This window comes from Engraulis encrasicolus, chromosome 21, assembly GCF_034702125.1.
Source record: "Engraulis encrasicolus isolate BLACKSEA-1 chromosome 21, IST_EnEncr_1.0, whole genome shotgun sequence".
Taxonomy (NCBI): Eukaryota; Metazoa; Chordata; class Actinopteri; order Clupeiformes; family Engraulidae; genus Engraulis; species Engraulis encrasicolus.
The window spans coordinates 29,915,490-29,929,020 of record NC_085877.1 but is presented as its reverse complement, the minus strand read 5'-3'; the positions used below and the strand labels follow the sequence as shown (position 1 = coordinate 29,929,020).

The 13,531-nt window shown below is 45.4% G+C and overlaps 1 protein-coding gene across 1 annotated transcript; it reads left to right on the top strand.

Moving 5' to 3' along the window:
* Positions 1-337: 337 nt before the first annotated feature.
* Positions 338-13,092, top strand: eno3 (enolase 3, (beta, muscle)). Its single transcript, XM_063186548.1, has 12 exons — positions 338-446; positions 5,484-5,573; positions 5,944-6,039; positions 6,325-6,383; positions 6,813-6,882; positions 7,845-7,978; positions 8,332-8,554; positions 9,824-10,021; positions 10,525-10,726; positions 11,565-11,673; positions 12,678-12,736; positions 12,953-13,092. Exons 2-12 carry the CDS (start codon positions 5,489-5,491, stop codon positions 13,017-13,019), a joined length of 1,302 nt encoding a protein of 433 aa, XP_063042618.1. The 5' UTR covers positions 338-446; positions 5,484-5,488; the 3' UTR covers positions 13,020-13,092.
* The last annotated feature ends 439 nt before the right edge of the window (positions 13,093-13,531 follow it).

Genomic DNA, 13,531 nt, shown 5'->3' with positions numbered 1-13,531 from the left:
TCCTTCATGAGCAACATTTGCTTCCTTCATAAAGGAAAGAGAACTTGTGTGTGTCCACGAGGGGAATTTCCTATCAAACAAAAACCCTTGTGTAATCAGAGCCTGGTACTTTTCCATTCTTGGCGAAAGTCTGTTCCTTCAACTTTTTTTGCCTTCAATTCTCACTGGGCGCGAAAGACAAAGGTACCGGTCAAGAGGTAAAAAGGTAAACAACAATCAAAAACAATGACAAAAAAACATTTGCGTGTCCCTCATCCTTGATTTACTAGTTTTAATGCCGTGCTTTCTAACCACCGCAGAACAGACCACTGCCCCTTCCTCCACTCCCTCCATATACGGAGCCGCCCTTGCAGACGGCGCCTATAAATTGCGCGCGGCACTGCAAGCGTGCGCACTCTGCAGTCCGCCGAACGGCCAGACACAAGCCCGACCCCGACTACAAGAAGGTAATTGATAGCATACACCTCACACTTCCTCTAACTTTTTGTAACTGCACTCCAAATGGTCTACCCTGGTATTGCTGTTCATTTTGTTTTTCATACATTTCACTGGCACGCTTGGCGTCATGTTCTTCTGCCATGGAAGTGAAACTCGAGCGTTGATTCGTGTGACAGGACAGGAGCGGTCGTTGGGTTCACGCGCGTCCTCAGTGGAGGAGCGTGCTTTTGTGGAACTCTGAAGGAGATGTGGAACTTTTTGAGAACTAATCCCCCAGCAAACGTCGTGTATGTTGCTGAAAGAGTCATGAGCGACTCTATCGAGCATTTCACAAGTTCGCTTTCTGCAAACACCTTCTTGAGCTATGCTTCCTGAGATTCTTGCACGTCGACGTGCTCTCTGGCTCTTTTGAAAATGTCAACGAACTGTCAAGGTCACGGCCATTACACTTAACCTGTCCAACTTTAGACAATGCAATAGTAGATGTTCACTATTCAAAACAGATTAACGAAAAGTTTTTGGAAACTTTGGAATAAGTTAAACGGCAGGGTGGTACAGTGCGACGCAGCTGTGCACGGAGCAGCGGGCAGTGCCTATTCAGGAAGTGATATCAACTATCAGTTCGCGAGTTTTAAATTCATGTAACATGTCACGGTGATGATGAGTTGTACAGAATGACTTTAATGCATTGCAGTGCCTTCTTTTCCTAATGTGTTTAACAGTTAAGTGCAGGTGTAGCTCAACTGATGATGGTAACATTGCGCCTTTAGGCTAACGGGTAAAGTCCACTTTGCTCCACACGGGGCAATCACGCCGGAGGCCGCACACACCCCCGGTGCGTCAGAGGTGCGCAAACTTGTGAAAACTGAATACGAAATAGCCTAGTAAATTGTGATAACATTTGGCATGCTGGTGCGTCTGTTGACGGAGATAATAAAGAAGCGGCGTGATTGGTGGAGGAGAAGGGCGGTGGGACCCTCCAGGGGAAGCGCAAAGGTAGCCTGCTACAGCTGTCAAAGATCAACCGACCTGACAGGATGTAGGTTATGTATACAATACAAACGGTATCCCCAGGCACACACGTGCAACTATATAGCAGCAGCGCTTTAGCGATGACTTGACCTGTTGGTTATCTCAGTCTGTCAGTCTGTCTGTCTGTCTGTCTGTCTGTCTGTCTGTCTGTCTCTCTCTCTCTCTCTCTCTCTCTCTCTCTCTCTCTCGCTCTCTCTCTCTCTCTCTCTCTCTCTCTCTCTCTCTCTCTCTCTCTCTCTCTCTCTCTCTTCACCACCTTGTAACTTCTGAACATTCTACTGAATGTTGGTATGCTCTATGTTGATTGCTCTATGACCAAGGTTGTTTAGAAAATGCAGTTGTTGTTTGTGCACCCTATGGTCGCACACTAGTTAAAGTTACCAACAACTTTTGTCTGAGCACAACACTGACATCAGGGATGATCTGGGAGCTAGAAAGTGGCCTGGGATTTTTTTTGTCATACACCGGCCCTGAAGACTCACAGGCCACTTTCATACTAGGCCCTATATATTGACTGGCTAAATCCACTGTCTGTATTGATGGTGGACCAATGGGCGTCCCATTCTAATTTGTCGTCCAATCCCCAGGAAAACGACCACAACAGCAACACTATTGGCCCCCAGGGACTATCGGCCCACCGGGGAAATGCCCTGTATGCCAGATTACCAGTCCAGCCCTGACTGACATCACAACACACACAGACACAGACACACACACACACACACACACACACACACACACACACACACACACACACACACACACACACACACACACACACACACACACACACACACACTCACACACACTCAGATGCAGTCATATTAGAGTCGATGTCAGGGGCGCGAGGCACCTCACATGATGTCCTGTGTGCCATAGTGTTTTATCTGGTCACAGACATGAAGGCTGAGGAGATATACTTACGCCATAAGGCAAGGCCACTCAGTGTGTGAGTGTGTGTGTGTGTGTGTGTGTGTGTGTGTGTGTGTGAGTGAGTGTGTGTGAGTGTGTGTGTGTGTGTGTGAGAGAGAGAGAGAGAGAGAGAGAGAGAGAGAGAGAGAGAGAGAGAGAGAGAGAATGAGAGACTATGTAGGCTATAAGATTATGTCTGTGCGTGAAGGCGAGACAGAGACCCAGACTGTCAGATAGGTAGGTAGACAGGCTGGCAGGCAGACAGACAGGCTGACAGGCAGACAGAGAGGCAGACAGACAATACTAAGAGTGAGTTCCAGGGCGGTCACACACATCTATAGCATGCGCTCACGCCCTTGGCATATGAAAGGCCAAAGTGCACACCGAGATATATTTGTGTGTGTGTGTGTGGCTGGGATTGTGTGTGCACTAACACACTGAGATGGGTATTTTTTACGGCACACAAATGGCAGACAAGTATTCAAAGTGTGCATGAAATTCCTGAAATCCACACAGGCTTGAAATCTCTCAACAACGTAGTGTTCATTCAATTCTCATAGAGCTGAATTGAACAGACGTGCTGTTAATCCTACTCTCAGTTGAAATGGCAAAATGTTGAGTAGTCTTTCATTCTCTTCTATTGCACTAGTTAATTGTAAATTGTCTCAGTTTTAATCCCTAGATAGGGTCATCATGTATGCTGAGTGAATGAAGATTTTGCATTTAGCCAAGTTTTAGATGTTAGATCCCATTCAACAACTTTGTCATTACAAATGAATAAACTCAGGGTAACGAAACATTCTAAGTTGTCTCCTTGTGATCCCTACACATAGATTACATCGTAGATTATACATACAGGGTAGCAAAATGAAGTATGGGGGACATGTACATAGGGAGTGAATTGCAAATGAAATTTAACACCCACAGTGTTATTCATATTGCGTAACACTCCGTCATTTTTTATCTATTTCATTTAGTGCTCGTTACAGTATGTAAAACAGCAGTTCATGAGGGAACATTTCGGATTTGGTAACACTTTGGTAACACAAATCTCTGCAGTGTTTAGATAGAGCATTTAGATGCTCAACTATGCCTACTGATTTTGTTCAAGTCTTAGCCTCACCAATAACACCTCTGCAGTGTTAATTCAACAGAGAGGCCTCCTCTCGTAACCTGTGCAGTCTTTGCTGAAAAGACTCAACTACATCAGGCCTATAACAGCATTGCTATGGCATTACTGAGAGCTGTAAGTAACGGATTAAGACTTGGTCATTACTGTTTTGGTGACAGTAAGGTTAGTACATATAGGCTCTTCGCAAAGGGCTTACTTTGCCTAAGCGAACGAGAAGGGAATATCATTTTGGATTTGGCTCTCTTAGAGCTCCTGCACGGCACATCACATTCCACTAAGGTCACCTACAAGGACACAAGCACGAGGTCCGCGCCGCCTAAATGTCAGATGGTGCCCGTGCTCGCGCATTTGTGTGTGTGTTTGTGTGTATGTACATGTGTGTGTGTGTGATAAAAGTGTCTGGCCACGGCTTTACAAAAGGGTAACACACACTATCACTGAAAGGTCAAGGGTTAGGAGAGTGGCTGGGAAAAGTTCAAAAGTATACAGTACACACGCATACTGTACACACATGCAGAGAGAGAGAGAGAGAGAGAGAGAGAGAGAGAGAGAGAGAGACAGACAGAGACAGAGAGATATCCAGCCATTTATATTTAGTTCAACATATCTCCAGATATTATGGCAAGTAAAAGTCTTTCTTTTCCCCCCTCTCTAGACTATTTCATTATTCACCACCCTCCCGCCCCCAAAAAGAAAAAAATCCAAGATGTTGCAGTAATTGCCATCTAGGGAATTGGACAGTGCAACAGTGTAGAAGCTCTCTTGTGTGCGTTTCTCTCTTTCTCTTTCTCTCTCTCTCTCTCTCTCAACCTCGTGTAGTCTTATCATGTATTACTGCTGCAGTAGGCCAGCACTTGGATAGGTCACTTGAGGAGGATGAGACGTGCTCTGTCGCACACGTTCTCTCTCTCTCTCTCTCTCTCTCTCTCTCTCTCTCTCTCTCTCTCTCTCTCTCTCTCTCTCTCTCTCTCTCTCTACCATTGTCTGACTCACTTACACACTGCATTACTGCTCCTCAGTATAAAAATAACATACTTCATGTAACAACTGAGCTATGCTACTTGAACAGCTGTGTGGGTGCGTGTGCGCGCGCGTGTGCATCCAGACTCCTGCTTTCCTGCGCTGATGTGCGAGTGTGTGAACACCCAGATGCTCCCAGCAGCATACCTTTGGGGACAAAGTTTGGGGACAGAGACTTCAGAACTTTCGTGATGATTCTGATATTCCAATATTTATATAAGTTAATTATTCATTTAATACCTCCCCCTCTCAAACATGTCGCAAAATGTGAGCCCATTCCTCGTTCAAAACGGTGCCACAATCATACATTACAGCCTACTGTACTTCAATAATACGTGCGCGATTAGTAAGTACCGCACGGTACAGTAAAGTCCGGGAAGTCCACTGCGCTTTTAGCGTATGTACGGTGCTGTGCAGAGCGAGCGACAGTGAGAAGGTCAGTCACTGACAAGGAGGACGTCTGGTGCAAGCCACCATTGAGGAAGCGAGCCCTCTCGAGACGGAGAAATTGGCTTATTCAAAACGTGTCAAATCATGGACAGACAGAGCGGCAGAGACAGAAGGAGAACGGGACGCCACCCACAGTGACTGCAAATAGGGCAATGTGTGATTTACCGTGATTCATTCAGGCGACCGGTCTGGTGTTTTCATAGCTCACTCTGGTTATTGTATCAACCTGTAGTCGTCACCAGAGGGCAGTGTAGTCAAAGGAACATAAAAAGCATTTCTGTCAGAAATGGTACCGCGCAGACTTTACAGCACAGGTAGGGGATGTATCAGAAGAATCGTATTACTAATAGGCCCTAATACATGAACGAATTTAGAAAGTAGTTAAAGATATTATGATGGCACAGGGACAACCCATGTATGTTAATGAACAGCTGGTAATTACTTATTCTCTCTCTCTCTCTCTCTCTCTCTCTCTCTCTCTCTCTCTCTCTCTCTCTAGTCAAGATGTCCATCACTAAGATTCACGCCCGCGAGATCCTCGACTCCCGAGGAAACCCAACTGTTGAGGTTGACCTTTTCACCGGAAAAGGTAACAAAACAAACAAACAAAAACAAATGACAAATGCGATATGGAAATTGTAGGCTATCAGTGCAATTTAATTCAGCTCTTCACATTTACAAATTTAGTAGAATTAACTGAAAAATACAGTCTAAGAGCGTAAAATTAACACTATTTATGAGTGGGACCAAATGTTATCTGAAACTCTTTACAAGTTATATTAACTTTCCATTTGACTTAGTCCATCATATTTGCTGAATGTGGCATTAGTAGGCTAGGCCTATATTGTACTGTATTTAAACTTGGTATGGCAAATGGTTGCCTATTATGACTTGGTCCGTGATCTGTACTTCTCTTCTCTTCTCTTCTCTTCTCTCCTTCCATCCTCTCCTCTCCTCAGGCCGCTTCAGGGCAGCCGTCCCCAGCGGTGCCTCCACTGGCGTCCATGAGGCCCTGGAGCTCAGAGATGGCGACAAGAGCCGCTACCTGGGCAAAGGTACATACACATGCCCCCATTCATGCACCCGCGCCAGCCTGCGCACACGCACACGCATACACGCACACACTCAGTGACTCAAGAGTATGCATTCCTAGCACACACATTAAGTATACACACACATATGCTGAGACACACATGCATGCAAAGAAACACACACACACACACACACACACACACACACACACACACACACACACACACACACACACACACACACACACACACACACACACACACACACACATTGTTTAATTCTGTTGTGTTGTATGCTCCACCTCCTAGGTACCAAGAAGGCTGTCGACTTTGTGAACAAGGACATCGCTCCTAAACTGATTGAGGCAGTAAGTAACAACAACAACAATAATAATTATTAATACTACTAACAGCAATAATATATGAATAACAATATACAGTAATTATCAATATTACTACGACTAATTATAATAATGAATAATAGTCATCATCATCATGATGGTATAATCAGATTGCGATTTGTCAGAAAACCAGAAGGGGCATATGTTTCAGACTTTAAGCAGCAATATCAATGGAATTTTGGAAAATTGTGATTAAATTGTGACTAAAACCATGTAGGAAAAGTGGAAATATCAACACCAGGGACAACAGGCACCCCACCTCCCCCACCACAAATCGCACCCTTGGTATAATCATAGCGTAGTCATAACTAAGTCTCTCTCTCTCTCTCTCTCTCTCTCTCTCTCTCTCTCTCTCTCTCTCTCTCTCTCTCTCTCTCTCTCTCTCTGTACCAACAGAAACTCAGTGTGGTTGAACAGGAGAAAATTGACAAATTCATGTTGGATTTGGATGGCACTGAGAACAAATGTAAGCATTTTTTTGCCTTTCTACTGTGTACATGTATGTTACTTACTGTAGGCGCCAAGGGCAAATCTCCATCTAACTCTCTCTTCATCTTCCTTTTTCTCTGTCTCCATCTCTCTTCCTCCCTCTCATATCACACTCCCTCCATCTCTTCACCTCTATGCCCATCTCTACCCTGTATCTCTGACTCTCCTCCCTTCGTCTCTCTCTTACCCTCCACCCTCTCCATCTTTCTCCCCACTCTCCCTCTCTCCATCCCCTCGTCCACCTCTCTCCATGCCCTCTGCACCCCAACTTTCGTTGGCAAGCAATTTTATACTGAGTAATGACAATACATTTTGACAATGAATGACAATGACAATACATTTGTATCTAATCCAATCTAATGGGGGCGGACGTGGCCTAATGGTTAGGGAGGTGGTCTTAAGACCAGCGGGTTGAAGGTTCGAATCCCACCCTTACCTCTCCCTACACCTCCAAGTGCCTTTGAGCAAAGCACCTGACCCCCTATTGCTCCAGGCACTGTACATGTAGCAAAGTTTATCTGGCCCATTGTTGGCCCGATCCTTTTTTCGCGAGTGAAAACAGTCGGCCCAATTCTGGCTTTGTCCGTGGCCCAATAATGGCCCTATTACCTTATGCCGACAGTGTCGGCTCAGTGTTGGCTCAGTTACTGCATGAGACTGACAGTTATTTTCAGTGTCGGCTGAGGGTTGGCTCGGTTACTGCATGAAGTGACAGTTATTTTCAGTGTTCTATGAAGTGTTGGCTGAGTCACGGTAACCAGTGTTCCAGCCGAGCCGACACTCAGCCGACAGTGCCGACATTCTGCCAAGATCAGGCCGACTGTTCTCAACTGTTCTTGCTACCTGGGTGTAAATAACTGTAAGGCGTTTTGGATAAAAGCGTCAGCGAAGTGTAGTGTAGTGTAACGTAATGTAATCTAATCCTCTGTCCGTCTGCAGCTAAGTTTGGTGCCAATGCCATCCTGGGTGTGTCCCTGGCCGTGTGCAAGGCCGGCGCTGCAGAGAAGGGGGTCCCTCTCTACCGCCACATTGCCGACCTCGCCGGCAACAAGCACGTCATCCTGCCCGTGCCCGTAAGTCTGCACGTGTATATCACATGTGTGTATGTGTTTGTTTGCGCGTTCATGCCGGCATTGCGTACCTACATACCAGACTTGCCCTTTTTGTAATTTCATAAAATACTCCAAATATTATTCCAAAAGTTAGGCAACATCAACACCTTATAACACATTAGTAACGTTTTGAGGATGCTATTGGGAGTAGTATGTTAAGACGCTTTGTACATTTTTTTTAAAAACAAACCATACCCCCACTAGAATGGTAAAATACCGCGTTGTCGGTTACTGACTGATATATTAGCTAAAACATATATATACATCTTACGGAATAAATCAATCAATCAAGTTGTTGTCGTTGTTGTTATCAGGCCTTCAACGTGATCAACGGTGGCTCCCACGCCGGCAACAAGCTGGCCATGCAGGAGTTCATGATCCTGCCCGTGGGCGCCTCCAACTTCCACGAGGCCATGCGCATCGGCGCCGAGGTCTACCACAACCTGAAGAACGTCATCAAGGCCAAGTACGGCAAGGACGCCACCAACGTGGGAGATGAGGGCGGTTTCGCACCCAACATCCTGGAGAACAACGAGGGTAGGTGGATAGGAGTATGAAAGCCCGCCTGTCACTGTACTGCCCTACAAACGCAAAGTGCAGTAACTACATATTTTGCCAAAATTGAGTTTAGACTGAAAATGGTCTATATTACACCTCTTGTGTCTTGTGACAAAGTCTTATTGTCCAAATGTGTCCTGTTTTAGAGATACTGTTATGACAAATTTGCAGTAACTAGAACCAGTTACCAATATCAAGGCTTTGAAGGTATTTTTCTCGGTGTTAGTGTTGGCATAGATACTGCACTTTGCCTTTGTAGGGCTGTATACATGTAAAACATTGCAGCCAGTGAAATGTGAGAAAGTCTCAAGTTGAGTTAACTTACAAACAGCAGCAGGGAAACGTTAGCCTGATTATCATCGATGTTCAAATCTCTTCGAAACTTGGCCTGACCAAGAGCAAGACAATTAACATTTCCCAAACGTCATGGTTGACCCGCCTCCCTTGGTTTGCTAATGGTTGTTTGCTTACCGACAAAGTGGGAGGAGTTCCCGTATTTTCGGGAACTCAGAAAGTACTTGCATTGCTCTTGACCTGACTAGTTGCAACGCTGAAAGTGTTGCGTCACTAGGAGGGCACAGCCTGGCTAATGAAAGCCCACCTGTACACGTAATACATTGCAGTTAAATGTGAGAAAGCCACAAGTTCAGTTAACTTACAAACAGCAGCAGGGAAAACGTACCCTTTTTACGTTTAAGTGGATTGCAATGTTTTACAGTGTGGGGAAGTGTGTGTGTGTGTGTGTGTGTGTGTGTGTGTGTGTGTGTGTGTGTGTGTGTGTGTGTGTAAATGTAATAACAATGACACAAAACACATTGTTACAGTTCCAATTACATTATACTTCTCTTCTCTCCTCTCTTCTTCCTCTTCTTTTCTTCTTCCTCTACTCTTCTCTGTTCTTCTTCTCTCCTATCCTCTCCTCTTCTCTTGTCTTCTCTGCTCTCTTCTTCTTCTTCTCTTTTCTTGTCTTCTCTTTTCTTCTCCTCTCCTATCTGCTCTCTTTTTCTCTTCTTCCTCTTCTCTTCTCTACTACTTCTTCTTCTTTCCTTCTCTTCTCTTCTTCTTCTCATCTCTCTTCTTTTTTCCTCTCTGTTCTTCCTCTTCTCTGTTTTTCCTCTTCTCTTCTCTTCTCTTCTCTTCTCTTCTCTTCTCTTCTCTTCTCTTCTCCGCTCTCCTCTCCTCATCTCTTCCTCTCTCTTCTCTTCTCTCCTCCTCTCTTCTCCTCTCCTGTCCTCTTCTCTCCTCCAGCCCTGGAGCTGCTGAAGAGTGCCATTGAGAAGGCCGGCTACCCCGACAAGATCATCATTGGCATGGATGTGGCCGCCTCCGAGTTCTTCAAGAATGGCAAGTACGACCTGGACTTCAAGTCCCCCGACGACCCCAAACGCCACATCTCCGGAGAGGCCCTGGGAGACCTCTACAAGAGCTTCATCAAGGGCTACCCAGGTGGGTGCACACACACACACACACACACACACACACACACACACACACACACACACACACGCACATGCACACAAGCTCACACACACGCGCGTGTGCGCGCACACACACACACACACACACACACACACACACACACACACACACACAAGTGAATCTAAAACACACACACACACACACACCGGACACACACACGTGAATCTCACACACACACACACACACACACGCGCAGGTGAATGCATCTCACACATACACTTACATACAAACGCATCTCTTACATTACACATTTACGTATAATTTCACTTGCTCCTCTCCTGTCCTACACACACACACACACACACACACACACACTCTTCTCCTGTCCCGTAGTGATGTCCATTGAGGGCCCCTTTGACCAGGATGACTGGGAGCACTGAGCCAAGTTCACCAGCTCCACACACACACACACACACACACACAATCCACAAACACACTAACTCTCTCTCTCTCCTCCTCCGCATCCGCAGTGATGTCCATTGAGGACCCCTTCGACCAGGACGACTGGGAGCACTGGGCCAAGTTCACTGGCTCCGTCGACATCCAGGTGGTGGGTGACGATCTGACTGTGACCAACCCCAAGCGCATCCAGCAGGCCGTGGACAAGAAGGCCTGCAACTGCCTGCTGCTCAAGGTCAACCAGATCGGCTCCGTCACAGAGTCCATCAAGGCGTAAGTGTTGTTATTATTATTACCAGGACTCTAAATTAACATTGTCAGCCAACTGGCCAAATGCTGGTGAAATTTCAGCTTGGCTGGTAGAAAACGCCAACTTACTAGCCGCTTTGACCCATTAGGACGTTTATGTTTGGCTAGTAAGATTAGCATCTTCTAGCCATTTTGGCTAGTGATGAAAAAAGTTAATTTAGAGCCCTGATTATTACGTATTTGGCAGGCATGGGTCAATTGGTAGGGCGCTGGCTTTTAGATCAGAGGGCATCAGATAAATGTAATGTAATGTTTAAAAAAATCACACTAAGGTCAGGTTAAGCTATGGCTATCGGTTAGCTCATGTTGTACAGAAGAAGAAGCTCTGTAAGGCCTGTACCAGATTGGCTCCGTCACCAAGCCAAACCAGGCATGAGCTATTATTTCGTTACATTTACGTCAGGTTTGGCTATGATTAGTTTTACACTATGTTTTAGGTTACATTATGCTGCTCAAGTCTGTCACCGCGTCCATCCAGGCAGCACGACTTTGCTATTACATTAACGCTAGGTTATGTTATGTTATGTCATGTTCCAATTGTGAATGCAGCTCTACATTAATTGCATCAGGTTACATGTTATTTCAGGTCACATTACTTTAGGCAATGTTACATTTCGTCATGGTAATATTATACAATGGGTTAAGTTGGGTTAGGATGGGTTAAGTTACGGTACACTCTGAAAACACTTTTATCCAATGTCGCCTTTGAAAAAGTACTGTAAAAAGTATTTTATTGGACAAAAAAGAACATGCACCTGAAATGAATTCCCTTGTTTGTGTGTGTTTTCATGTTGACCTGCAGGTGTAAACTGGCCCAGTCTAGCGGCTGGGGTGTGATGGTCAGCCATCGCTCTGGAGAGACAGAAGATACCTTCATTGCCGACCTGGTGGTTGGACTCTGCACTGGACAGGTATGCACATGCACACACACACACACTCACACACACACACACACACACACACACACACACACACACACACACACACACACACACACACACACACACACAATGAGGTTGGAGTCCAGATGTACAGAATACTGTGTGCTCTTTTTTGCTCTCTGTTATTTCTTCATCTTTTTACCCTTTATTTGAGCACAGAGAGCACTGATGATGGCAGAAACCTGAAACGTCTGCTCTGCTCTGCTCTGAGAATAATAAACTCCTTGTGCTTGACCATAGTTTCTTTTTTAATGTGCAAACCTGCTCCCACATTGAACTACCCTTTATTTTCTGACAATAAGTCAAGTCGAATAGATTTGTTTTCGTGTGCAGCCATATAGATGAGATCAATAGATATGAACAATAGGTGCTGTAATTAGCATTTTGTCATGGCCCAACTATGGGCGCCGCCATCTTGGGTATCATGTGTTTTTCATAGATGTTGTGTTACCGGCACCAGCAGTGTTATTAAGGTATCACCAAAGATTTTCTTAGTATGGTAAGACTATTCAAACTCCGCCCACCCAATACAAAGGAGTGTGTTCAAATTCGGTCTCCTAAAGGGGCGTCGTCCCCTCCCTCCTTCTCTTTCTGTGGTATTTTGTGATGGCTTGCATAAGATGTGCGTTACTGCCATCTACAGTGCCAAGGGAACTCCATTCATTCTCAACCTAAAGCCTCCAAAGGTGTCCTAATCGCAGGTCTCATAAAGGGGCGTTCACATGACATCACATGGATCCAGGAAATGCAAGCGCTTGAATCATCTTACCCTACTCTACTCTCTTTGGTATCGCCTTGTCACCTATTGATGGCAGCGTCCTACCAAGCTAGAAATGGCGTCAATGTGACTTGAGACGTTCATTGCGATACAAAAGGGTGGTCCACGCAGCATCTAGTGTTCATATTTATGGTGGATGGATAATGAGGTGGATCAATGAGATCACTCATCCGTCTTTGCGTCTGTCTGCCCTCAGATCAAGACCGGCGCCCCCTGCAGATCTGAAAGACTGGCCAAATACAACCAGCTCATGAGGTGAGGCACAGCAGAATGCGCAAGCAAACACACACACACACACACACACACACACTCTCTCTCTCTCTCTCTCTCTCTCTCTCTAATCTTAACTGAGCTGATCTTAAACCGGTGTGTGACTGATTATCACGTCAATCAACCATTGTTAGTTCAATCAATCAATCAATTACCCAACTAATTAGTAAGTCAACCAATAATATGCAATCTCATCAACAGGATTGAAGAGGAGCTCGGCGAGCACGCCAAGTTCGCCGGCAAGGACTTCCGTCACCCCAAGTTGTAAACACCTAACCAAAGCAATACTGCAAAGCACACACACACACACACACACACACACACACACACACACACACACACACACACACACACACACACACAAGCACTGTTCTTGACACACGTATTGTACATTTGCATGGAGGAGATGTTTGACCAATTCGGTGTCATTTCAATTCCATTTTTTTTCAAATAAATGTTTAAAAACAAAAACAACTGTATCTGAGTGATTTGTGTTGCTGGAGATGGTCATTTACAAATTCAAAGCGTAACCCTGTAGTTATAAAGGCACGTTACATTTATGTGTTTCCCAATCAAAATGTCCCCGTGTAACAGCTCACAGTAACAGCACAAATACACCTAGCGCAACGCGATTGAAGCGACAGAGCGATACGAGCGATTGAAGCGACTACAATATGTCCGTTACAAGCAGAAGGCAAAGCATTCAAACATTCCCATTGGCTGTGGTCACTGACCTCTATACAGTCATTGGCTGTCGCGGCTGGTCGCCGAACCGCGTCA

Coding starts and splice junctions, on each gene's coding strand:
- eno3 (XM_063186548.1), top strand. CDS start 5,489: ATGTCCATCACTAAGATTCACGCCCGCGAGATCCTCGACTCCCGAGGA. Junction 6,040..6,324: donor GAGCCGCTACCTGGGCAAAG/GTACATACACAT, acceptor TCCACCTCCTAG/GTACCAAGAAGGCTGTCGAC. Junction 7,979..8,331: donor ACGTCATCCTGCCCGTGCCC/GTAAGTCTGCAC, acceptor TGTTGTTATCAG/GCCTTCAACGTGATCAACGG.